The 27487-nt window shown below is 39.7% G+C and overlaps 1 protein-coding gene across 1 annotated transcript in view; it reads left to right on the plus strand.

Moving 5' to 3' along the window:
- Positions 1 to 27487, plus strand: part of PBRM1 (polybromo 1) — a gene marked incomplete at both ends in the record, with an annotated part of 166621 nt that overhangs the window by 73687 nt on the left and 65447 nt on the right. The window contains 2 exons of the mRNA XM_080715199.1: positions 7903 to 8545; positions 23531 to 23742. Coding sequence (XP_080571325.1) covers positions 7903 to 8545; positions 23531 to 23742 — 855 coding nt within the window. The remainder of the gene's footprint in view (positions 1 to 7902; positions 8546 to 23530; positions 23743 to 27487) is intronic.

Here is a 27487-nt window from a genome sequence, read left to right on the forward strand (position 1 = left end):
GAGACCCTGTTTCCAAATAAAATATAAAAAAGGTCTAGGAGTATAGGCCGGAGGTAGAAAGCCTCTGGGTTCCACCCCCAGTACCACCAAAAAAAAAAAAAAAAAAAAAAAAAAACCAGTACAAAAGAACTATTTAAATAATATTTAAATAATCTATAAATATTTTTTATAGAACTGGGAATGGAACCCAGTGACATTCTACCTCTGAGCTATACCCCAGCCCTATTTTTTATTCTTTTATTTTTAAACAGAATCTCAAAGGGCCTCACTAAGTAGCTGAGGCTGTCCTCAAATCATGATACTCCTGTCTCAGCCTCCCAAATGCTGGAATTACAAGTTTGTGCCACCATGCAGGGCATTTTAATATGGAATGTTAATTTCATTTTTATTGCTATTTTCCTTTGTGTGTTTTTGTGGTTCTGGGGATTGAACCCAGAGGCATTCTACCTTCAAGCTACATTCCCAGCCCAATTTTATTTATTTGGAAACAGGGCCTCCATAAGTTGATGAGAGTCTCACTATTTGGTGAGGCTGTCCTTAAACCTGGGATCCTCCTGTCTCAGCCTCCCAACTACTAGGATTACAAGTGTGTATCGCTTGTTCTTTTTTTAATTTATTTTTATTTTTTATTTGGGGGGGGTCTGGAGATCGAACCCAGGGGCATTTGACCTCTGAGCTATACCCCAGCCCAATTTTTTATTCTTTAATTTAAAACAGGGTCTCACTAAGTTGCGGAAACCCTCACTAAAGTAGCTGATGCTGTTCGTGAACCACGATCCTCTGGTCTCTGCCTCCCAAATGCTGGGATTACAAGTGTGCCCCACTGCACCCAACATCACTTGTTTTTATTGCTATTTTCTTGTGAAAAATTTCAAACATGCAAATGTACACTTACCTCCTGTTACATTATGAAAATTGTGCCATACTTATATTCTATATTTCCTTCTTATTTTTTCTAAATTATTTTAAAGCAAATCCAATCAATTGTTTTCATTTCAATATTGATCTCTAAAACATGCAAACATTTCTTTTTCTCTTTTGTGGTACTAAGAATTGTAGCCAGGAGTCATCTACCTCCAAGCTATACCTACCCCCCTACCCTTTTTGTTTGTTTTTAATTTTTAATTTTTGTATCAAGATCTCACTAGGTTTCTAAGATTCTTGCTAAATTGCTGAGACTGGTCTTGAACCTGTGACCCTCCTATCCCAACTTCTCAAATACTTGGATTATAAGTGCACCACCACACCTGGCTCCAATCCCTTTAAAAAAATTTTTTTTTTTTTTTTTTTTTTTTGGTGGTACTGGGGTTCCTGGAAGCCCTTCTACCTCCAGGCTACACTCCCAGACCTATTTTTTATATTTTTTAATTTGGAAACAGGGTCTCTTAAGCCAGCAAGGCTGGCTCTGAACCAGCGCGATCCTCCTTTCTCCGCCTCCCAAGCGTGGGGATTATAAGCGTGCGCCACCATGCCCGGCTTAAAAAATTTTTGAAATAAGGTCTCACTAAGTGGCAGAGGCTAGCCTCAACCTTGTGGTCCCCTTTCTCAGCCTCTCAAGTACTAAGATTATAGGTGTGTGCCACCATGCCCGGCTATAGACAGTCTTAAAAATAGTCATGAAGTTATTATCACATCTAACAAAATTAGTAGGCATTTCTTAGTTTCATTTCCCACCTGACAGATTTCTAAATTTTGCTAATTGCCTCACACCTGTATTTTTTATAGTTGGCTTCATCAAATCAGAATCTAAGTTCAGTGTATTTCATTCAATTGTTCTGGTCTTTTTGGATTTTGTATTGTTTTGTGGTGCTGAGGTTTATTATTATTATTATTGGTGGTACTGGGGATGGAACCCTTCTACCTCCGGACTACACTCCCAGACCTATTTTATATTTTATTTGGAAACAGGGTCTCTTAAACCAGCAAGGCTGGCTTCGAACCTGTGCGATCCTCCTGTCTCCGCCTCCCAAGCATGGGGATTACAAGCCTGTGCCACCACACCTGGCTTGGTGCTGGGGTTTGAACCCAGAGCCTTATGCATGTCAGGCAGGTGCTTTACCACTGAGTCCCAGCCCCCTACATTTGACTGTTATACTCTTAAATTCATAATCTAGAGTAGTCTTCTTTTTCTTTCCTCATCCCATTGGCTAATCAAATAAACCAAGTTAAAACAGTTTGTTTCCATATGATATCACTTAACTTAAAAGGCTTGATTAAGCTGGGTGTGCTGGCTTATGCCTCTAATCCCAGTACTTGAGAGGCTGAGACAGGAGGAGCACAGGTTCCAGGATAGTTTCAGCAAATATTGAGATTCTCATCAACCAAGCAAGACCCTATTTCCAAATAAGAAGTAAAATCAGGCTGGGGATGTAGCTTGAAGGTAGAATGGCTCTGGGTTCAATCCCCAGTACTCAAAAGATAGTGAATGAATAAATGAATACTTGATTAATTCTAGTGTCAGCTTCGCAAATAAGAAGTAAAATCAGGCTGAGGGTAGTGCTTAAAGGTAGAATGCCTCTGAGTTCAATCCCCAGTACCAGAAAAATAATAAATAAACAAATAATAAATAAATTCTTGATTAATTCTAGTTTCAGTTTGGCAAGACTATAAGAATTTTCCTACACTTAATATTTTATGGTGTCTTAGGCAGTTTTTAGTTGAAGTAGAATGGAAATAAGGCCCACACAATGCATTTGGTTGATAATTCTTTAGCCTGTAAACTCTTCTTCACCTCCCCTTTTTTCTGTTGAAGAAATGGGGTTCATACTACAGTTTCCAACAGTGTGTATTTGGCTTCCTTTTGCTATAGCTTAATGCATTCCTCTGTCCATTGTATTTCCATAAATTAGTTAATGGAGCCAGAAACTTGATCAGGTTCAAGTTTGATCCCTGTCCTTTCCCTCTGGTACAAAAATCAATTTCATAGGTGACATGTAGTCTTCTGTAGTTGTTCTTTATCTTAGTAAGTGTTAATGCTGACTTCATTAATTTATTAAAGGAATATAAAATTATGATAGTTATCTTTCCTTGTTATTAGCTGGGGTTTTTTTGTTTGTTTGTTTGTTTTTTGGTGGTACTTGGGGATGGAACCCAGGGGCATTCTACATCTGAGCTATACCCCTAACCCTGTTTTTATTCTTTATTTTGAAACAAGTCTCACAGAGTTACAAAGGACCTCACTAAGTAGCTGAAGCTGATCACGAACTGCTGTCCTCCTGTCTCAGCCTATCTAATAATTTGATTGCCCAGTGATAGTGTTTTTGGTCTTATTTTGATTTTTTTTTTATTTGCCAGTTTTCAAAATAATGCACTAGTTTGTGAATACCCTCTAGTAGTGATGCTTAGCTTGTCTCAGGCTAGTGCCTGTTTTATTTTTATTTTTATTTATTTTTTTTTTTTTTTTGGTGGTACTGGGGGTGGAACCCAGGGGCTTTCTACCTCTGGTCTATACTCCCAGACCTATTATTTTTAAATTTTATTTGGAAACAGGGTCCCACTAAGTTACTGAGAGCCTCACTAAGTAGCTGAGGCTGGCTTCAAACCTGTGCGATCCTCCTGTCTCGGCCTCCCAAGCGTGGGGATTACAAGCGTGTGCCACCACACCTGGCTCCTGTTTTCTTTTGACATGACTAGGGTAAGAAGTCTTTTTGATTGGAGGGAGGCAATACTTGGATAGAACCCAGTGGTGTTCTACTTCAGTGCTATACCCTTAGAACTTTTTTTTTTTTTTTTTTTTTTTTTTTTTGTGGTACTGGGGTTCCTGGAAGCCCTTCTACCTCTGGCTACACTCCCAGACCTATTTTTACATTTTCATTTTGGAAACAGGGTCTCCTAAGCCAGCGCGCGTGGCTGGCTTCGAACCTGCGCGATCCTCCTGTCTCTGCCTCCCAAGCGCGGGGATTACAAGCGTGCGCCACCACGCCCGACTCCTTAGAACTTTTTGATTTTAGACTTTATTTTAATTTTGAGACAGGGTCTCACTAAATTGCCAAGGTTGACCTCAAACTTGTGGTTCTGTTTCAGCCTCCCAAGTACTGGAATTACATGCATGTACCCAGCTAGAAGTCATTGATAGATTATATATTGTATTGAGTTTTAAGATGTATTATATTGGGATTCAGCCATTTGCCAAGGGGTCCTAACCTTTTTGTGTTTCTAAAAGGTAAGGGCAGCTGGGTGTGGTGGTGCACGCTCGTAATCCCAGCCCTTGGGAGGCTGAGACAGGAGGATCCCACAGGTTTGAAGCCAGCCTCAGCTACTTAGTGAGATGCTGTTTCCAAATAAAGTATAAAAAATAAGTCTGGGAGTATAGTCTGGAGGTAGAAGGCCCCTGAATTTCATCCCCAGCACCACAAAAAAAAAAAAAGAAGAAGTAAGGGCAAGCAGGGTTATTTTGGTGCAAAGTTGCGATCCCAGCATTTGTGAGGCTGAGACAAGAGGATCGCAGTTTGTGGACAGCCTCAGCTACTTAGTGAGCCCTTTGCAACTCAGTGAAACCCTGTTTGTTTGTTTGTTTGTTTGTTTGTTTTGCGGTACAGGGGGTGGAACCCAGGGGTATTATACCTCTGCACTAGTCCTCCAGCCCTATATTTTAGTATTTTTATTTTTAGAAACAGGGTCTCACTAAGTTCCGAAGGGCCTTACTAAGTAATTGAGGCTGGCTGCAAACCTCAGTCCTCCTGTCTCAGTCTCCATAATGCTGGTATCACAAGTGTGCACCACCACGTCCGGCCTGAGACCTTGTTTTAAAATAAAGAATAATAAAAGAAAATTGGGCTGCGGGTATACCTTGGAGGTAGAATACCCCTGTACTCCATCCCCAGTACCATGATTAAAAAAGGGGGGGTAAGGGAAACTCAGCATTAGTTTTTTTGTTTTGTTTTTGCGTTACTGGGGATGTAACCCAGAGGCATTCTACCTCTGAGCTACATTCCCAGTCCTATTTTTTATTCTTTATTTTGAAACAGGACCTCCTTAAGTCACTGAGGTCCGCCACAAACCTGTGATCCTTCTGTCTCAGCCTCCCAATTACTGGGATTACAAGCATGCACCACCACGCCCAGCTTCAGCATTAGTATTTGAAGTTTTTTTTTTTTTTTTTTTTTTTTTTTTTGATGGTACTGGGGTTCCTGGAAGCCCTTCTACCTCTGGGCTACACTCCCACCCAGACCTATTTTATTTTATTTTTTTGAAACAGGGTCTCTTAAGCCAGCGCGGCTGGCTTAGAATCTGAGTGATCTTCCTGTCTCCGCCTCCCAAGCGCGGGGATTACAAGCGTGCGCCACCACACCCGGCTGAAGTTAATATTTTAAAGCTCTTGTCTGGGGTGGACTACTACTGAGTTAGATAATCATTTCTAGGATTTTTAGTGGACAGATATAGAAAAAAATTTTGTGTGTATATGCTTAAATTTAAAGTATATCTTAAGCTCAAATTTAATACTTTTAGTTGCAGTTCAAGGCTACAAGATTTTATCAATGCATCATCTATTTTAATATCCATCTGTCACCCATGATGAACATCTCAATTAGGAGATGGAATTATTTTTTTATTTTTTATTTTTTAAATTTATTGGTGCATTGTAATCATATATCACATTGGAATACAAGACTTGAGAGGTTATACAAGCACACATCATCCAATTAGCCCTAATCCAGCCCCCATCCCATTCCCTCCCCCTCCCTCAATCCCATGCTTGTTTGGTGATTAACTTTGATACATTTGTTTATGTACCTCCTGCGTTTTAAAGAGGCTCCATCCTCCCCTATTCCATACCCTCTGATTGGTCACCTTAATTGCTTCACTATAGGGCCCTTTCTATAGCTCGACCTCTTCCTGTTGCCCCTTTCCTCCTAGTTATTGCTGATTAGGGGAAGCATCTGGTTCTTTTTTTTTTCTGCGATATTTCTCTGTGCATGCCACGTTGCAAGTACCGATCCCACTCTTGATGGCCCCAGTAGTGGCCTGGCTACCCAGTGGACTGATCCAGACCTCACTAGCTCAACCAGCGGCCTTGCCTCATGGGAGGCCCCAATTCTGGTCTCACTGGCCTCGACACCAGCCTAGTAGCGGCCTTGCCTCACGGCAGGCTCCGATGCCAGCCATTGGCCCTGGCACCAGCCTAACCCCTCGGCAGGCTCCGATCGCGGCCTCAGAGGCCCCAGCACCGGCCTTGCCTCACGGCAGGCTCCGATAGGGGATGGAATTAGAATGTCACATAGCTACTTATCTGCTTCGTTCAACTTATTCACATTTCCTCTACAGAACAGTACTTATTCTCCGATCAAAAATAGGATTACTAAACAAGGCGTGGTGGCACTTGAGAGGCCGAGACAAGTGAATCACAGTTTGCAGACAGCCTCAGCTACGTAGTGAGGCCTTTTGCAACTCAGTGAGTCCCTGTTTTAAAATTAAGAATAAAAGCCAGGCATGGGCGCACACTTGTAATCCCCGCTCTTGGGAGGTGGAGACAGGAGGATCACGCAGGTTTGAAGCCAGCCTCTATGGTTTAAGAGACCCTGTTTCCAAATAAAAAATATAAAATAGGTCTGAAGTGTAGCCCGGAGGTAGAAGGCTTCCATCCCCAGTAACACACACACACACACACACACACACACACACACACACACACACACACACACACATATACTAGCCAGTAATATATATATGATTACTAGCCAGGCATGGTGGCGTACACTTGAAATTCCAACATTTGGGAGGCTGAGGCAGGGGGATCGTGGTTCATGGAAAGCCTCAGCTACTTAATGAGGCTTTTTGCAACTCAGACCCTGTTTTTAAAAAGTAAAAGAAGCTGAGCATGGTGGCTCACACTTGAAATCCCAGCATTCAGGAGGCTGAGACTGGAGGATCACCGTTCGCGGACAGCCTCAGCTACTTAGTGAGGTCCTTTGCAAATCAGTGAGACCCAGTTTAAAAAAAGAATTAAAAATGGGGCTGAGGGTGTAGCTCGGAGGTAGATTCCATCCTCAGTACCCCTACACACACATATGTATGTATGTTATGTACATATGTATATATGTTTACTAAGCCAGGTGTGATGGTACATATCTGTAATTCCAGTACTTGAGAGGCTGAGACAGGATTGCAGGTTCATAGCCAGCCTTAGTAACTTAGACCCTCCTCAACTTAGTCAGATCCTGTAGTAAAATAAAAATAGAAAGCTGGGCATGGTGGTGCATGCTTGTAATCCCAGCATTTGGGAGGCTAAGGCAGGAGGATCACTGTTTGCTGACAGCTTCAGCTACTTAGGCCATTTGCAACTCAGTGAGACCCTGTTTCAAAATAAAGAATAAAAAACAGGGCTGGGAGTATAGCTTGGAGATAGAGTTCAATCCCCAGTACTGCAAAAAAATAAAAATAGGGTTGAGGGTACAGCTCAGAGGTAGTATGCCTCTGGGTTTCATCTCCACTATACATATACACCATACACATACATATATGTATAGATTTATGATTACTGAAAACAGTTAAAATTTTCTTCCAGGTTTTTGTTATGTTTTGGTTTTGGGTTGGGGTATTTTTTAGGAACTGGACATCAGGATTCTACCTCTGAGCTATACCCTGAGCCCTATTTTTTTATTCCTTATTTTGATTTTGAAGCAGGGTCTCACTAAGTTGCAGAGAGCCTCACTAAATTGCTGAGGCTGGCCACAAATCTGTGATCCTCCTGTCTCAGCCTCCCAAATACTAGAATTAGAAGCATGTGCCACTATGCCTAGCTAATTTTTTTTTAATCTATAGAATCTATCTCACTGAAGACATGCTAATTGCTGTGTTTTACAAATCATTTGGAGTAGTCTCTTTCTTACGGGTATACTACCAACTATATACAAATTTAGGGTTACTTTATTTTATCCCTTTAATATTTATCTCTTTCTTCAGGTAGGAAGAGTGGTGTTTCTCCCAAAAAATCAAAATACATGACACCAATGCAACAGAAACTAAATGAAGTCTATGAAGCTGTAAAGAACTATACTGATAAGAGGGGTCGCCGCCTCAGTGCCATATTTCTGAGGCTTCCCTCCAGATCAGAGCTACCTGACTACTATCTAACCATTAAAAAGCCCATGGACATGGAAAAAATTCGAAGTCACATGATGGCCAACAAGTACCAAGATATAGACTCAATGGTTGAAGACTTTGTCATGATGTTCAATAATGCCTGTACATACAATGAACCTGAGTCTTTGATCTATAAAGATGCCCTTGTCCTACACAAAGTCCTGCTTGAAACTCGGAGAGATCTGGAGGGAGATGAAGATTCTCATGTCCCAAATGTAACCTTGCTGATTCAAGAGCTTATCCATAATCTTTTTGTGTCAGTCATGAGTCATCAGGATGATGAGGGAAGATGCTACAGTGATTCCTTAGCTGAAATTCCTGCTCTGGATCCCAATTTTCCAAACAAACCTCCCCTTACTTTTGACATTATTAGAAAGAATGTTGAAAATAATCGCTACCAGCGTCTCGATTTATTTCAAGAGCATATGTTTGAAGTATTGGAAAGGGCAAGAAGGATGAATCGGTATGTTTTTAAAACTATTTCTTCTTTTCTTTTTCCTGAGTTTATTGATGCAATATAATTATGTGTCATAGTAATATGCAAAGTGATACATTCATATGTGCACACAACATTCCTTGGTGTGTTTCTCTTCTAACCCCATCTTGTTACCTCCTTCCTCTCTCCCTATACAAGCTAGTAAGGTTATTATACCTTCATATATGAATACAATATCATTGGATCTGTTTTCTTCTTCAACCCTCACATCTTCTCTCCCCCAATCAATATGGAAACAGGGTCTTACTGAGTTCACAGAGGGCCTCACTAAGTAGATGAGGTTGGCCATGAACCAAGATCCCCCTGTCTCAGCCACCCGAATGCTGGGATTACAAATGTGTGCCAACACACCCTGGTTCAGGTATCTTTTCACAAGAATTAAGGTTAGAATACCTTAGTGATAAGTGCATTCTCATGTGTATGGCAGCACAATTTTACAATAGCCAAATTCTGAAACCAACACTAGATGTCCATCAACAATTGAATGATTAAAGAAAATGTGGTGTATACATGCATTGGAGTTTTACGCAACCATAAAAAAGAAAAAAAAAATGCCGTTTGCAGTAAAATAAATGGAACTAGAGAACCTTACACCAAGTGAAATCAGTCTTAGAAAGTCAGGAGTCATGTTTTCTGTCATGGAAGCTAGAGCGAAAATAGGAAAGAAATACCATATCTTTTGAAGATGTGTGATATTTAACGCAAAACAGATGAAGGAATATTGTACTATTTCATATTAGATAAGATTTATAGTTAGTAGCATGCTATTCTGAATTCTAGGTAGTCAGATCTTCTAGAGAGCAAGTATAGGAAGACAAAACTAAAGATCTCATAAAAACTATAAATTTAAAAATACAGTGGTTTTGTTTTGTTTTGTTTTGTTTTGTGGTACTGGGGATGGAACCCAGGGGCATTCTATCTCTGAGCGACACTGCCAGCCCTATTTTTTATTCTTTATTTTGAAACAGGGTCTCACTGAGTTGCAAAGGGCCTAAGAGGTAACTGAGGCTGTCCGCGAAATGTGGTCCTTCCTGTCTCACCCTTCTGAATGCTGGGATTACAAATGTGTCCCACCACACCCGGCCTAAAAAATACAGTCTTTCATCGAATGTTTTTTTTGGGTTTTTTTTTTTGTTTTTTGTTTGTTTGTTTGTTTTGTGGTACTGGGGATGGAACTTAGGGACGTTCTACCTCTGACCTACACTCCCAGCCCTTTTTTTATTCTTATTTTGAAACAGGGTCTCACAGAGTTTCAAAGGGCCTCACTAAGTAGTAGCTGAGGCTGTCCATGAACTGCAATCCTCCTGTTTCAGTCTCCCAAATGCTGGGATTACAAGCATGTGCCACCATGCCCAGTTCAGAATATGTTTTTTTTTAAAGAATAAATGCTTCTGATTCAAATAGGAATTAGAAAAAAAAACAATATTTTCTTTAAGGTTTGACTTCAGTCTAAGAATGAAATAGCTCCAAGTTATTGTTCTGAGGGTAGACTAATATAGTTTGATCACCATTTTAAGTGCTTTAAAAAATTAATCCCAGATTTCTTTTTCTTTCTTTCTTTTTTTTATGGTACTGGGGTTCCTGGAAACCCTTCTACCTCCAGCCTACACTCCCAGACCTTTTGTTTTTATATTTTTATTTGCAAACAAAGTCTCGTAAGCCAGCAAGGCTGCCTTCGAACAAGCGCAATCCTCCTGTCTCCGCCTCCCAAGCGCAGGGATTACAAGCGTGCGCCACCACACCCGGCTACCCAGATTTCTTACTTTAAGAGCCTGCTATAAGCTTGGTATGGTAGTGCACGCTTGAAATCCCACTACCTGGGACGCTGAGGCAAGAGGATTGCAGGTTCATGGACAGCATTAGCTACTTAGGCTCTTTGCAAATTAGCGAGATTCTATCTATTTCAAAATAAAGAGTGAGCTGGGCATGGTGGCGCACGTTTATAATCCCAGCATTTGGAAGGCTGAGACGAGAGAATCGCGATTCAGACAGCCTCAGCTACTTCATGAGGTCTTTTGCAACTCAGTGAAACCCTGTTTCCAAATAAAGAATAAGAAATAGGGCTGACGGTGTAGCTCAGAGGTAGAATGCCCCAGGTTCCATCTCCGCTACAGAAAAAAAAAGAAAAAGAATGAATTTTAAATAGAGCTGGGGGGTATAGTCAGAAGTAGAATGCCCCTATGTTCCATCCTCAGTTCTCCAAAAACAAACAATAAAACCTGCTATAGTCAGTAGATGTTCTACTGACTATAAGCAAATTTTAATTTTATATCAAATTTTATTTTAATTTTAGTTTTAATTTGGTTTATCTTTGCCACATGTCATTAGCATACTTAGCTATTAAATTCAATTCAGCAATTATAATTTATCTTCACTTGGGAAAGCATAAAAAGGTCCTACCTTTCTGGAGCTTACAGTCTGTGGTGCAGAGAGCTAGACTCAAATATAATTTCAGTTGTATTTGCTCTGGACCTTTATAAATAGTGATGCTTACCTGTTGAACGGCTACTATAATTTTTTTTTTTTTTTTTGCTTTGTTACGGTTTTTTGAGGTTTTGTTGTTATTTGGGGTACTGGGTACTGGGAATTGGACCCAAGGCTATTATACCTCCAAGCCCACACTCTTAGCCCTTTTCAAAAATCTTTTATTTTAAAACAGGGTCTTGCTAAATTGCTGAGGATGGCTTTGAACCTGTGATCCTACTGTCTCAGTCTTCTAAGTACTGGAATTAGAGGTGTGTATCACTATGTCTGGCTTTTGTGGTGCAGGTTTGTTTGTTTGTTTGTTTGTTTGTTTGTTTGTTTGTTTTGCAGTACTGGGGATGGAACCCAGGAGCATTCTACCTTCAAGTTACACCTCTGGCCCTATTTTTTATTCTTTACTTTGAAACAGGGTCTCACTGAGTTTCAAAGGACCTTACTAAGTAGCTGAGGCTGGCCGAGAATCCGGATCCTCCTGTCTCAGCCTCACAAATGTTGGTATTACAAGTGTACACCAGTATGATGGCTTTTTTTTTTTTAATGTTGTGTTTGGTTTTGTTATTGTTTTATACTGGGGATTGAACTCAAGGAACTTCAACCTCCAAGCTATACACCCCAGCCCTTTTATCTTTTGTTTTGAAACAGGGTCTTGGTAGGTTACTGACAGTTTCATTACTTGCTGAAGCTGTCCTTGAACCTGGGACTTACTGGTGTCAGCTCCCTGGTACTGGGATTATAGGAATTTGCCACCATACCCAGCCATAAGCACCTACTATTTGTAAAGCATTATGCTAAACACCCTCTGTAGATAAAATCTAACCCTTATGCTAGTTTTTCTAAGTAAGAGATAATCTTCCAGTTTGCATGTGAAGAACAGAGGGATGAACAGAGAAGAGGTACCCCAATTTGCACAGCTATTCTGTGGTGTGGTTTGTCTTATTCCCTAATGCTGAAGGCTGTTGCTGCTGGGTGTGGTGGTGCACACTTGTAATCCCAGCACTTGGGAGGCTGAGACAGGAGGATCGCCTCAGCAACTTGTAAGCCCCTCTGCAACTTAATGAGACCCTTTTTCAAAATAAATAATAAAATAGTGCTGGGAGTGTAGCTGAGAGGTAGAATGCCTCTGAGATCAATTTCTGTATCAAAAAAGAGAGAGAGAGAAAGCTGTTGCTGATAAGTCACCAGTCCCAGAGTATAGTAATGATGATAAGCCTTAAGCTTTGTGCTCTAAAAGCTTGAAGTCTGATGGATGGGACAAGACTTATGCTTAAGCAAAAATTATTCTAGACATATGACAACATATCACAACCTGACATTGAAAATTCAAGATGGTGGTGTAAGGAACTCTGGGCTAGAGTTTTTCTAAGATGGAATGAGCATCAGAAGGAAACTGAGGATGGATAGAATTCAAATGAATAGAGAGGACATTTCACATCAGGAGAATGGTATGAACAAAGGCAAAGAAAGGTCAGGAAATGCATATGGTACAATGGAGAGACCATAGAGATGGCACCAGATTGGAGAGGCCTTTGAGTGACAAGTTTGGGAGATGGTCCTTATTCTTTAACCATAGGGACAGAAATAAAGTGAATGATAGGGGAACATCTTACAGTCAAAATCTGTAGTTTTTTAAGTTTATTTTAGCCGAGCTTGGTGGCACACGCTTGTAATCCCAGCACTTGGGAGGCTGAGACAGGAGGATTGCACAGGTAAACTAAGTAGCTCTCAGCAACTTGGTGAAACACTGTTTCCAAATAAAGTATAAAATAGGTCTGGGTGAATAGCCTGGAGGTAGAAAGCCCCTGGGTTCCGCCCCTAGTACCACAAAAAAAAAAAAAAGTTTATTTTATTTATTTATTTATTTTGCAGTACTGGGATGGAACTCGGGGGCATTCTACCTCCAAGCTACACCTCCAGCCCTATTTTTTAATTCTTTATTTTGAAACAGGGTCTCACTGAGTTACAAAGGGCCTCACTAAGTAGCTGAGGCTGTCAATGAACCTCAATCCTCCTGTCTTAGCCTCCCAAGTGCTAGGATTACAAGCATGTGCCACCACACCGAGCTAAAAACTGTAGTTTTTCATTTAACAAATTTTTATTGGGTGATTACAAATTAATAAACCTGTTCTAGGTGCTTGGGATATACCAGTGGACCAAACAAACCCTGCTTTTATAGAGCTTAGAGTTCCATTTCTGTTCTCAGTGTATTTAAGTAGTTTTTAATTCTAAAGACACTCTGCTTTCCTCCTCTGTCACCAATCCCACTTATGTCTTGAGGGTAATCTGTGAGTTTTTCAAACAGCATATGGCTCTTAAGTTATAAAGAACTTTGTGTTGTATAGATGACATGTTTACAAGACTTGAGCAGATTAGAGCTGGGTCTGGTGGCACATGCCTATAATCCCAGTATCCCAGGAGGCTAAAGCAGGAGGACTGCAAATTCAAGGTCAATGCCTGGCAATTTAGCAAAACCCTGTTTCAAAATTTAAAAGGGGGAGCCAGGCGTGGTCACGCACACTTGTAATGCCAGCACTTGGGAGGCTGAGACAGGAGGATATATACCAAGGTATATTTATTTATTTATTTATTATTTATTTATTTATTTTAACATTTGACCTTTTTATTTATTTAGAATACATACATTTTCTGATTTCAAACCTTATAAAGCTACATTAATTGAAACATTGTAATACTGCTATAAAGGCAGATATATAAACCAGTGGAGTAAAATAAAAAGCCTAGAAATAAATTCTTCCATATATGGTCAATTTATTTTTGAAAAGGTTTCCAAGAACATTGGGTGAAGGAAATAATAATCTTTTCACTAAATATTGTTGAAAAATAATTACATGAAAAAGAATAAAATTGGACCCTTACCTAACACCATATACAAATATTAACTCTAAATATAGATAAAAGACCTAAATATAAATCTTAAGACTATAAACTTTTAGAAGAAAATCTGGGTCATAAAACTTCACAACATTGAAATTGGCAGTGATTTCTTGGATATGATTCCAAAGGCACAGGCAACAAAAGAATAAACAAACTTCATAAAAAATTTAAAAAAATGTACATCCAAAGACAATGTAAACAGAATTAAAAATTACTGATAGAATGGGGTAAAATATTTCCAAATGCTATATCTGAAGGTATAATCAAGGAAATACAAACAAAAACTATAGTGAAATACTACTTCATATTTGTTAGGATGGCTACTTAACATGAATTACCTTGCTCCAGCCCTTTACTTTGAGTTTGTTACTCTCTTTACTTGTAAAGTGTGTTTCTTGTAAGCAGCAGATGGATGGATTCTGGTTTTTAATCCATTTTGCCACTTTATGTCTTTTTATTGGGAAATTGAGGCCATTTACATTCAGTGTGATTATTGAGAGATAACTTTTAATTCCTAACATGTTAAGATTTTATTTTTGTTCGCAATACTGTTTTTTATTCTTTGCTTAGTTGTCTGCTGGATGGAAAATCTTGTTTCTCTGGTTCTGGTGTGTATTACCTATTTCTTTGTAGTTAATCTCTTTGAGTATTTTCTCTAGCGCTGGTTTTGAAGACATAAATTCCTTCAGTTTCTCTTTGTCTTGGAAGTTTCTTGTTTCCCCATCTAATTTGATAGAAAGTTTTGCTGGGTAGGAAATTTTTGGCTGGAAGTTGTTTTCTTTCAGAGTTTGAAATATGTTACTCCAAGCCCTTCTGGCTTTCATGACTTGGTTTGGGAAGTCTGGAGTGATTCTAATTGGTTTGCCTCTGAATATCACTTGTCCTTTTTTTTTTGTTGCCTTTAAGATTCTCTCCTTGGTTTCTACATTGGTAATTTTGACAGTTATGTGGCGTGGGGAACCTTTTCTCTGATCCTGCCTAAAGGGAGTTCTATAAGTTTCCTGGAACTATGTATCAACCTCTTGCTCTATGTTTGGAAAATTTTCAGTTATTACTTCTTTGAAGAGATTATTGATCCCTTTGGTTTCACCTTCTTTTCCCTCCTCTATTCCAATTATTCTTAGGTTAGCTCTATTAAAATGGGCCCATATTTCTTCAATGTGAAATTTCTGCTGTTGGATATTTTTTCTAAGTTATAAATTATGTGTTCGTTTTTGGAGTGATCATCTTCTAGGAGCAAGATTCTATTCTCCATGTGGTGTAATTGATTGTTTATAGTTTGAATTGATGCCTTTACTTCAATGATTGCATCCTTTATTTCTTTTAGCTCTCTCTAAATTCTTTTTGAAGGTCCTGTATTATTTCTATAGTTATATTCCTGATTTGATCTTCTGGAGATCTCTGAATTTCTGTGTTATCAGGTTCTGATATTATGGGATTGTGGGTGTTCATCACTCTATTGTTGTTCCTCTTTCCCACAATTTCAGAAGTTTGTGTCTTCTCTGGGTTCTTCCCTGGGTCACAACAACTTCACTTAGGGTGCTCTGGATCTTGAGTTTGTGGTGATCTCAGCCACCGCTACTCCTTTACTGGGTTGTATCGCAAAGTTTCAGACCCAGGGAGTTAATCGAGGTTGCACGAGACCGTGGAGGTGCCGAGCTGGGCGTTTTCTAACAGGGAGCTGCGACTAAGGTGTGGTATCTTCGCCACCACTACTCCTTCACTGGGTTGGACTGCAAAATCTCAGACCCAGGGAGATTATCAAAGCTGCGCAAGTCCCTGGGGGTGCAGTGCTGGGATTTCTCCTTTAGGTGTCGCAACTTCACTTACAGTTACTGTGCATGCTGATCTGGAGCTGTCGCGGGGTGGTGAACTCACCACCACTGCTGGCAATATGGCGCCACTTTCATGCCCTCGGCTTGAGGCTGGCGTATTTCTTTTCTGGTTTTGAGCTCCGTTCTGAGTCCCTGGAAGATGTGATGAGCTTGGCCACTGGGAGTTTTAGACGTTCTTTGCACTGAAAGAACTGCTGAATTACACCTGAATGATCCGCAGCTGCTCACTTCAGCTTCTTGTTTACCTTTCTTCTCTGGAGCCTGGTGCTGTGAGGCAAGATGGCGCCGGTGTGGCATCCGCCGCCGCAAGGTGGGCTGGTTTCTTTTCTGGTCTCTGGTTCTTCTTTCTAGTCTTCTTTTTGTCTGTCCCTTGTGTTTACATCTCTGCTGATAGTGTTTTCTGGCTATGAAAAGCGCTGCTTTTGTGGCAATAGAGATCAAGTGTTAGCAGGACTCATAAACGCTGCTTTTCTCAGTCGCCATCTTCCTGGAAGTCATCCTTCAAGGTATATTTATATAAGATAATGATATATACAGTTTCTCATTCCAGATCTTTATGGAAAAACATAAGGGAGTCAGGTGTGGTGGCACAAACTTATAACCCCCATACTTGGGAGGCTGAGACAGGAGGATCCCAGAATCAAAGCCAGCCTCAGCAACTTAGCAAGGTTCTCAGCAACCTAGTGAGACCCTGTTTCCAAATAAGATCCAAAATCTGGCCGTTGGGGAGAGGTAGCTTGGAAAGAGAATGCCTGTGTGCTCAATCCCTAGCACCAAAAAAATAAAAAATGAGGGAAGCCATTCTTTTTGTGAATAAAAGTAATAAGAATCGATGGAACCAGGTGCAGTGGTATATGCTTATAATTTTTATTACTCAGGAGACTAAGGCAACAGGATCATTAGTTTGAGCCCAGTCTGGACAACATAGCAAGACCCTGTCTCAAAAAAAAAAAATTATGCAAAATGATTTAGTAAATGATAAACCAAGCTTCTAACTACTACATTACCAGTAATGATAGCTGGTAATATCCCAGATATATAGGCATTCATTAAGTTAATGAATTCTATATGTAGTAGATTTCCAGAATTATCTTGGTAGAGCGTTCATGCTGCTACCCAAAATCATCTAGGTGTTTCACACTCTGAAATTGAAGGAATTTGTACTGAGACATAACAGAAAAGTTTATTTAGGTGACTGTGGTTTGTCTTATCAGCAGCACTCTATGATAACACAGTGCTGACTGATACCAGTTGACCGCTGGCTTTCCTAATCTGCTAGCAGTATTTCTGAATTAAGTACTACTTGCAGGTAATAACTCATAGGAAGACAAGGACAAGGGAAGAGTCAGAAACCTCTTATTAAGCCAGGAATGGTAGCACATGCTTCTAATCCCAGTTCTTGGGAGGCTGAGACAGGAGAATCCAGGTTCTTAGCCAGCCTCAGCTACTTAGTGAGGCCCTCTGCAACTTAGACCCTGTTTCAAAATAAAGAATAAAAAATAGGGCTGTTGGTGTAGCTCAGAGGTAGAATGCCCCTGGGTTCAATCCCCAGCACCACAAAAAAAATAAAAGAAACCTCTTATAAACTGGACATAGTGGTGGCACACCCCTGTAATCTCAGTATTTGGGAGGCTGAGGTAGAAGGATCTAAGTTTAAAGGCTAGCCTCAGCAACTTAGCCAGACCCTTAGCAACATAATAAGAGCTAGCTTGCTCTTTTGGTTGGTTGGTTGGTTGGTTGGTTGGTGTTTGTTTGTTTGTTTGCTTGCTTGCTTTTGTGGCACTGAGAATGGAACCAAGGGACATTCTGTCTTCCAGCTAGACCCCCGGCCCTATTTTTCATTCTTTATTTTGAAACATCATGTCACTGAGTTGCAAGGGGCCTCACTGAGTATTAGCTGAGGCTGTCCAGGAACCACGATTCTCCTGTCTCAACTTCCCAAATGCATGCACCATCATACCCAGTTTAGCTTGCTCTTAATAACTTAATTATTTCCTTTAACTGAGTATCTGCCTTATATAAAAGATTACCTACAGATTGAGAGAAGTTATAGTTAGCTTCTTTTTCATCTTGAGGTTTTGTTTTTAAACATTCATTGGATACTTGGCCTCTTAGATAACAAATTCTTCATAGTACTTTGAATATACAAAATTTGAAAAGATCCGATATATAGTGATTTGTCCAGACTCATTACTAAGCTAGGTGACATGATAGAATTATGAATCTGCCTTCTCATTGCAACATGGAGTTAACAAATATTTGTTTTCACTCATAATTTTATACTTAAAAGTATAAAGTATTATAAAATGAATTCAATTTTAAGAAAAATAGATACCAAAATAATGTCTTGGGGTTTCTTGTCCTGGTAAATGTTAGCTTTGTTATTTCCTATAAGTATAGCAATTCTATTCTTTAAACAATGTATAAAACCTCTCTCTAAATATCCATTTAAGTTGTTGGCAGTGCTTTTTTTGTATGTGATTTGGTGGAGTTTGAGTTTTGGTTTTTGGTGGGTTTTGTGGGTTTGGGTTTTTTGTTGTTTTTTTTTTTGTGTGTGGGGTTTTATAGTACTGGGGATTGAACCCACTAACATTCTACCTCAGCCCTATTTTATTTTTAAACAGGGTCTCACTAGGTTGCAGAGGGCATGGCTAAATTGCTCAGGCTGTCACTAAACCTATGATCCTCCTGTCTCTGCCTCACAGGTACTGGGATTACTAGTGTATGCTTGGCCTGGCTTTTTTTTTTTTTTTTTTTTTTTTTTTTTTTTTTTTGGTACTGGGTATAGAACTCAGGGGCATTCTACCTCTGAGTTATACCCCCACCCCCTTTATTTTCAAACAGGGTCTCACTGAGTTGCAAAGGGCCTCTACTAAGTAGCTGAGGCTGGCTGCAAACCGCAATCCTCCTGTCTCAGTCTCCCACATGCTGGGATTACAAACAAGCGCCACCACGCCCGGCTTGGCAATGTTTTTAATTGTGTGCCAGTTCTTTGTTGATAGGAAGTGACTTCAGGAGGCCTCAATAAATTCTAATGCTCTTGTGATGTGTGTCAGCCCATAGCAGACTGTACTTGCTTCACCTGCCACACTCTCCTTAGAAATGTCTTTAAAACTACTGATCTTGTCTATGGCTACTTTTTTTTATTATTATTTTTTTTTTTGCAGGTCTGGGGAGCTACCCTCCCAGCCATATTTTTTTTTTAATTCTTTATTTGGAAACAAAGTCTCACAAAGTTGCAGAGGGCCTCACTAACAAAGTTGCAGAGAGCCTCACTGAACAGCTGAGGCTGTAGGCAAACCATGATTCCCCTCCCAGGGGGCTTCTCAAATGCTGGGATTACAAGCATGCCATCACAGCCATCACACCTGGCTATGGCTACTTTTGTGAATAAATTTTTAGACCTTGATATTCTTTTTTTTTTTTTTTTTAATTTTATTTTATTGGTGCACTGTATTCATACATCATAGTGGGATACAAACTTTTGTAGACATACATGCACACATCGCCCAGTCAGCCCCCACCCGATCCCCACCCCATTCTCTCCCCATCCCTCCCTCCCATGCTTGGCTTAGTGGTTGACCTCTAGTATTATAGCAATTTATCCAAAATTAAAAATGATAATCTCACATAACAGTTTCATTTGTCTGATACCAAGCTTTTGATGACTTAAAGATAACATTTCAATATTTCTTTTTGCTTTCTTTCTTACCAGAGAATATTTTTTTCTTTTTTTTTAGGTGAAACTATCATATATTTATTTTTCAGAAAAAAATCTATCCTGATATGGAATATGGACTCTAGATACCCAAAACAATCTCGAAGCAAAAACAAAGCTAGAAGATGTTTATTTTCTGATTTCAAACCATATAAAGCTACAATAATTGAAACAGTGTAGTACTGTTCTAAAGGCAGATATATAGACCATTGGAGTTAAATACAAGCCTAGAGCTAACTTCTTCCCTATATTGTCAAGTTATTTTTGACAAGGTTTCCACGAAGATTTGGTGGTGGAAATAATAATCTTTTAACTAAATATTGTTGAAAAATAATAATTACATGGAAAAGAATAAAATTGGACCCTTACCTAATCCCACATACAAGTATTAACTCAAACTAGATAAAAGACCTAAATATAAATCTTAAGACTATAAACTTTTAGGAGAAAATATGGGTCATAAAACCTCACAACATTGAAATTGGCAGTGATTTCTTGGATATGATTTCAATGGCACAGGCAACAGAAGAATATACAAACTCCCTAAAAAATAAAAGAAAATATTGTATATCCAAAGACAATGTAAACAGAGTTAAAGGTTACTAATAGAATTGGATAAAATATTTCCAAATGCTATATCTGAAGGTATATTAATATTCCAACTAGAAATCCTAAAAATTAACAACAATAAAGGCAAACAATACAATTTAGAGATAGGTAAAAGACTAACATAAATAATGAATCTCCACAGATAACCAATCTTAGTTGTCTGTTGGATGGAAACTCTTGTTTCTCTGGTTCTGGTGAGTGTTACCTATTTCTTCTTTGTAGTTAATCTCTTTGAGTATTTTCTCTAGCGCTGGTTTTGAAGACATAAATTCCTTCAGTTTCTGTTTGTCATGGAAGCTTCTTATTTCTCCATCTAATTTGATAGAAAGTTTTGCTGGATAGGAAATTTTTGGCTGGAAGTTGTTTTCTTTCAGAGTTTGGAATATGTTACTCCAAGCCCTTCTGGCTCTCATAACTTGGTTTGGGAAGTCTGGAGTGATTCTAATTGGTTTGCCTCTGAATGTCACTTGGCCCTTTGCTTTTGTTGCCTTTAAGATTCTCTGCTTGGCTTCCACATTGGTCATTTTGACAATTATATGGCGTGGGGATCCTCTTCTCCGATCCTGTCTAAAGGGAGTTCTATAAGTTTCCTGGATCTGTGTATCAACCTCTTGCTCTATATTTGGAAAATTTTCTGCTATTACTTCCTTGAAGAGATTGTTGATCCCTTTGGTATCACTTTCTTTTCCCTCCTCTATTCCAATTATTCTTAGGTTAGCTCTCTTAAGATGGGCCCATATTTCTTCAATGTCAGATTCCTGCTGTTGGATATTTTTTTCTAGATTAGAAACTATGCATTCATTTTTGGATTGCTCATCTTCTAAGAGCGAGATTCTGTTCTCCATGTGGTCTAATCGGTTGTTTGTGCTTTGAATTGAGGCCTTTACTTCATTAATTGCATCCTTTATCTCTTTTTGGCTCTCTCTGAGTTCTTTTCGAAGCACCTCTATTATTTCTACAGTTATTTTCCTGATTTGATCTTCTAGAAATCTCTGATTTTCTGTTTTATCAGGTTCTGATGTTGTGGGGTTGTGCACATTCATTACTTCAGTGTTATTCCTCTTTCCCATGATTTCGGAGGTTTGTGCCTTCTCTGGGTTCTTCCCTTGGGTCACTATGGCTTCACTTAAGGTGCTCTGGATCTCGAGTCTGTATTATCTCAGACCCTACTACTCCTTTACTGGGTTGTATCACAGAGTCTCCGACCCAGAGAGTCGATAGAGGCTGCTTTAAACTACGGGGGGTGCCAGGTTGCACGCTCTCCTATGGTGTGATATCTCTGCCACCACCACTCCCTCACTGGGTCAAGTCCCAGGAGGCACAATACTGGGATTTCTCCTCTGTGGCCCGCAATTTGACTCACTGTTCTTGAGTACGTAGATGTAGCTGTACTGGACTCGGTGAGTTCACTGCTGCTGCCGCCGCCGGTGGCAATATGGCGCCTCTGCCACGCCCTCGGCCATGAGGCTGGCGTATTTTTTCTTCTCTGGTTTTGATTTCTACTCTGAATCCCTGCAGCGTGTGCTGAGCTCAGCCACTGGGAGCTTTAAATGCTGTCTGCGCCGAAAGATCCCGCCTGGCTGTTCCGCATCGGCTCACCTCGGCTTGCTGTAGCCGTCCGCTGAGTTCGCCGCTGCCGCCGGCAGTATGGCGCTGCTGCCGCGTCCTCGGGCGCGTGTGTCTCCTCTGTGGCCCTGAGCTCTGTTCTCAGTCCGCTTTCTCTCTGGAGCCTGGTGGTTTTTTTGTTTTTCTGGTGATGGTGTTTTCTGGCTATGAAAGGCGCTCTTTTTGTGGTAATGGAGATTGGTTGTTAGCGGGACTCTTAAGCCCCGCTTTTCTCGGTCGCCATCTTCCCGGAAGTTCAAAATCCCGACCTTGATATTCTTAATCAATAGAATTTTTTTCTCTTTCTTTCTTTTCTTTTTTTTTTTGGGGGGGGGGATACTAGGGTTCCTGGAAACCCTTCTACCTCAAGGCTACACTCCCAGACCTATTTTATATTTTTATTTGGAAACAGGGTCTCTTAAACCAGCATGGCTGGCTTCGAACCTGTGCAATCTTCCTGTCTCCACCTCCCAAGCGCTGGGATTACAAGTGCGCGCCACCACGCCCAACTTAGTCAATAGAATTTTATTTAAGCCTTCTTCAAAACACAATGCATTTAAGACCATAAAATTTCCTCTGGTCTAAATTCTAAAATGTATTTTTCCTGATCCCCAGATTTTATAAATAAGAAGCTTAGAAAAGCTCTAACTATAACAGTTATATTGTCCATCTTTCACTATGTTGCCTCTGCTAGTTCTCCTAATTATAGTTATTTTTCAGAAACTAGAATTTACACTCACTCTTATGCCTATAATTGTTTATGCTCTTATTGTTTGGCAATTTAGGTTCAAATAGTCACTAAGTCCTACCAGCCTAAACAGTCATAATATAGGACTAGAAAGAAGTGGCCATAGCCTAAGTCTTGTCAACACATTCTATGATACATTCATCTGCAATTCAGAGAATGTAAAAGCTATTCCAACCATTAGGTGCAAGTAAGTATTGGACTTGGTCTTGAAACCTTGGTACAATCCTTGATTCTTACAGTTATCTTCTGCCATAATTGATTGATTTATACACCACGTCTCTTCACAAGAAAAGGCCTCTTTAACATGAGCTGAACAAGGAGTAATCTTTGTAAAAAAGGAAGCTACAGAATATGAAGCTTCCCATAGTAAAGTGATGCCTAAGCTTCTGTTCTAACACACTTCAAGGGGTTACCCTTCTTAAAACTATAAAGAAAAGCCAGGCATGGTGGTGCACCCTTCTAATCCTAGCGCGTGGGAGACTGAGACAGGAGGATCGCACAGGCTCGAAGCCAACCTCAGCTACTTAGTGAGGCTCTCAGCAACTCAGTGAGACCCTGTTTGCAAATAAAATAGGTCTGGGAGTATAGCCTGAAGGTAGAAAAGCCCCTAGGTTCTACCCCCAGTACCACACACACACACAAAGCTATAAAGAAATACCATTATAACTGTTAGGTTTTGTGTGGAGAGGCGGTGTAAAACATGAGAGGAGTCCAGTATGCGTAGTATCAGCTTTTAATGGTGGGTGGTGCAGTCATCTTGGGGATGGAGGCTGGCCCCGGTCGCACCCAGCGCGTCCAGCGCGTCCATCAGAGGCTAGAGTGCTGAAGCTGCTTCTTAAAAGGGGGCGTCTTGGAGGTGGGACTAAGCTGTCACTAAGCCACTTCTCTCGCAGTATCTGTAGTCTGCTGAGTGGACTCTCCACCTCCAGGGTTCTGCTTCCTGCCTTTGCTGTGAAATCACGTGGGGAAGGGGGAGGGACCCGACTCATCAATAACAACATGATAAAGAGGCATTTAAAAGAAGCATTTAATGTTAATGGTTGCTCTTGATTCCTTTATAGGACAGATTCTGAAATATATGAGGATGCTGTAGAACTTCAGCAGTTTTTTATTAAAATCCGTGATGAACTCTGCAAAAATGGAGAGATCCTTCTTTCTCCAGCACTCAGCTATACCACAAAACATTTGCATAATGATGTGGAGAAAGAAAAAAAGGAAAAATTACCAAGAGAAATTGAAGAAGATAAACTAAAACGAGAAGAAGAAAAAAGAGGTTGGCTTCTTTTCATTTTATTAAGTATGAAGAAATAATCTATTTCACATTAGACATGAGATGGCAATGGTTTTTATCATCAGTTTGATAATCAGACTAGATAAGGTTGAAAGTTACCTGTGACCCAGCTAGTATTCCAGTCAGTGGAACTCAGCTAGTGTTTCACTTTTGAATAGATAGTTCAAAAGTGTTGGAACTAATGACTCTATACCTGAGGGACCCATCTGGGGCTAGAACACATACTCAGCAGGGAGTGTATCAAGTTTCTGTCACATCATTCAATAATCTGGCTTTCCTCAGTAGCTGAGGCTGGCTTCAAACCTGTCTCAGCCTCCCAAGTGCTGGGATTACAAACGTGCGCCATCATGCCTGTGAATTTACAATATTTTGATGAGAACTTTTTATTATAAATTTGATCATTTCTGATGTTTGAGTTCACATAGATACCTAGAATATATGAGTATCTAAGTTGTATTAGTCTATAGTATCAAACCTCTTTCATAGGTTTTTGCTCTTTAGGCAAGAAAACAAAATGAAGTGATTTGAAACAAATTGTACTAAGTGATGACAAGTCCAAAAAGGAAGAGAAAAGAATCTTGCTGGTGAATAATAGTAGTTTGCCAACATAGGCTAATTTATAAATGCCAGCAGCTTTCCTGCCAGAGAGGATATGCTCATTCAAGATGGTGCACTGGGGAGAAGGGTAGGATCTATATTTTTGTGAGTTAAAAATGTTTGATGTGAAGCCGGACGTGGTGGTGCACACTTGTAATCCCAGCATTCGGGAGGCTGAGACCCAAGGATTGTGGTTCGTGTACAGCCTCAGCTACTTAGTGAGGCACTCTCTAACTTAGTGAGACCCTATTTCAAAATAAAGAATAAAAAATAGGGCAGGGAATGTAGCTCGGAGGTCAGACGCCCCTGGGTTTCATCCCCAGTTCTGCCCCAAAAAAAAGGTTAATATGATGCATGGAATGAACCTGTAGCTATGCTACCCCATGGGGACCACCCAGGTTAAGGAATATCCTGGAAATTAAAGACCATAGAAGGGCTGAAATAAGCTCTCATGAATTCCTGACTAGTTGGAAAACTACGTGTGTGTGTGTGTGGGGGGGGGGGTGTTGCAAGAACCTGGTGAAAAGCAAAATCCAAGGAATGCTTGAAAATTGACTGTAATTTTGAATGATCCCCCAACTCATATGCGAATCATCCAGCCGAATATAAGTTCTTGTAGGTTTGAGGTGTCTGAGTACAACTTTCACCTAAACCATTGGCTGGCACTAACTGTGCAGATATAGGAATAGCCCCTAGTGTCAAATCTCCTAGTATACTTATAATAGTAATCCCAGAGGAGAGAAACAGAGGGGAAGAAAAAATATTTGAAAACATAATGGCTGAAACTTCTCAAATTTTTTTTGGAAAAAAAAAAGGGGGTCTCACAAAGTCACGGAGAGTCTCACTAAGTAGTTGAGGCTGTCCGCAAACTGCGATCCTCTCTGGTCTCAGCCTCCCGAATGCTGGGATTACAAGTGTGCGCCACCACGCCCAGCTAAAATTTATCAAATTTGATGAAAAATATCAGAAAGCTTCAAGACCCCAAACTAAACACAAGAGAAAAACCACTTTTTTTTTTTTTATGGATCTAGGGATGGAACCCAGGGGCATTCGAATGCTGAGCTACACACTGCCCTATTTTTTTTAATTTATTAGTGCACTGTATTCATACATCATAATGGGATAAAAATAATACTTTTATACACATACATGCACACATCACCCAGTTAGCCCCTACCCGATCCCCATCCCGTTCCCTCCCCATCCCTCCTTCCCATGCTTGGCTTAGTGGTTGACATCTAGTATTATAGCAATTTATCCAATATTAACGTTGATAATCTCACATAACAGTTTCATTTTGTCTGATACCAAGCTTTTGATGACTTAAAGATAACATTTCAATATTTCTTTTTGCTTTCTTTCTTACCAGAGAATATTTCTTTCTTTTTCTTTTTTTAAGGTGAAACTATCATATATTTATTTATTTATTTTTCACAAAAAATCTATCCTAATATGGAATATGGACTCTAGATACCCAAAACAATCTCGAAAAAGAACAAAGCTAGAAGATGTATATTTTCTGATTTCAAACCATATAAAGCTACAATAATTGAAACAGTGTAGTACTGTTCTAAAGGCAGATATATAAAGCATTGGAGTTAAATAAAAGCCTAGAGATAAATTCTTCCATATATTGTCAAGTTATTTTTGACAAGGTTTCCACGAACATTTGGTGGGGGAAATAATAATTTTTTAACTAAATATTGTTGAAAAATAATAATTACATAAAAAAGAATAAAATCGGACCCTTACCTAACACCATATACAAATATTAACTCAAAATATACAAAAGACCTAAATATAAATCTTAAGACTCTAAAATTTTTAGAAGAAAATCTGGGTCATAAAACCTCACAGCATTGAAATTGGCAGTGATTTCTTGGATATGATTTCAGTGGCACAGGCGACAGAAGGGTAAACAAACTCCCTAAAAAATAAAAAAAAAATTGTATATCCAAAGACAATGTAAACAGAGTTAAAAGTTACTGATAGAATGGGATAAAATATTTCCAAATGCTATATCTGAAGGTATATTAGTATTCCAACTAGAAATCCTAAAAATTAGCAACAATAAAAGCAAACAATACAATTTAGAGATAGGTAGAAGACTAACATAAATAATGAATCTCCACAGATAACCAATCTTAGTTGTCTGTTGGATGGAAAATCTTGTTTCTCTGGTTCTGGTGTGAGTTACCTATTTCTTCTTTGTAGTTAATCTCTTTGAGTATTTTCTCTAGCACTGGTTTTGAAGACATAAATTCCTTCAGTTTCTCTTTGTCGTGGAAGTTTCTTATTTCCCCATCTAATTTGATAGAAAGTTTTGCTGGGTAGGAAATTTTGGCTGGAAGTTGTTTTCTTTCAGAGTTTGGAATATGTTACTCCAAGCCCTTCTGGCTCTCATGACTTGGTTTGGGAAGTCTGGAGTGATTCTAATTGGTTTGCCTCTGAATGTCACTTGGCCCTTTGCTTTTGTTGCCTTTAAGATTCTCTGCTTGGCTTCCACATTGGTCATTTTGACAATTATGTGGTGTGGGGATCCTCTTCTCCAATCCTGTCTAAAGGGAGTTCTGTAAGTTTCCTGGACCTGTGTATTGACCTCTTGCTCTTATCTTTGGAAAATTTTCTGCTATTATTTCTTTGAAGATATTACTTATCCCTTTGGTTTCACCTTCTTTTCCCTCTTCTATTCCAGTTATTCTTAGGTTAGCTCTATTAAAATGGGCCCATATTTAGCTGGGCTGGGCGTGGTGGCGCACGCTTGTAATCCCCGCGCTTGGGAGGCAGAGACAGGAGGATCGCACAGGTTCGAAGCCAGCCGCGCACGCTGGCTTAGGAGACCCTGATTCCAAATAAAAATGTAAAAATAGGTCTGGGAGTGTAGCCCGGAGGTAGAAGGGCTTCCAGGAACCCCAGTACCACCACCAAAAAAAAAAAAAAAATAGGCCCATATTTCTTCAATGTCAGATTCCTGCTGTCGGATTTTTTTTTCTAAATTAGAAACTATGCTTTCATTTTTTGAATGATCTTCTTCTAAGATCAAGATTCTATTCTCCATGTGGTCTAGTCGGTTGTTTGTTCTTTGAATTGAGGCCTTTACTTCATTAATTGCATCCTTTATCTCTTTTTG

Source organism: Muscardinus avellanarius, assembly GCF_963383645.1.
Source record: "Muscardinus avellanarius genome assembly, chromosome: 18".
Classification (NCBI taxonomy): domain Eukaryota; kingdom Metazoa; phylum Chordata; class Mammalia; order Rodentia; family Gliridae; genus Muscardinus; species Muscardinus avellanarius.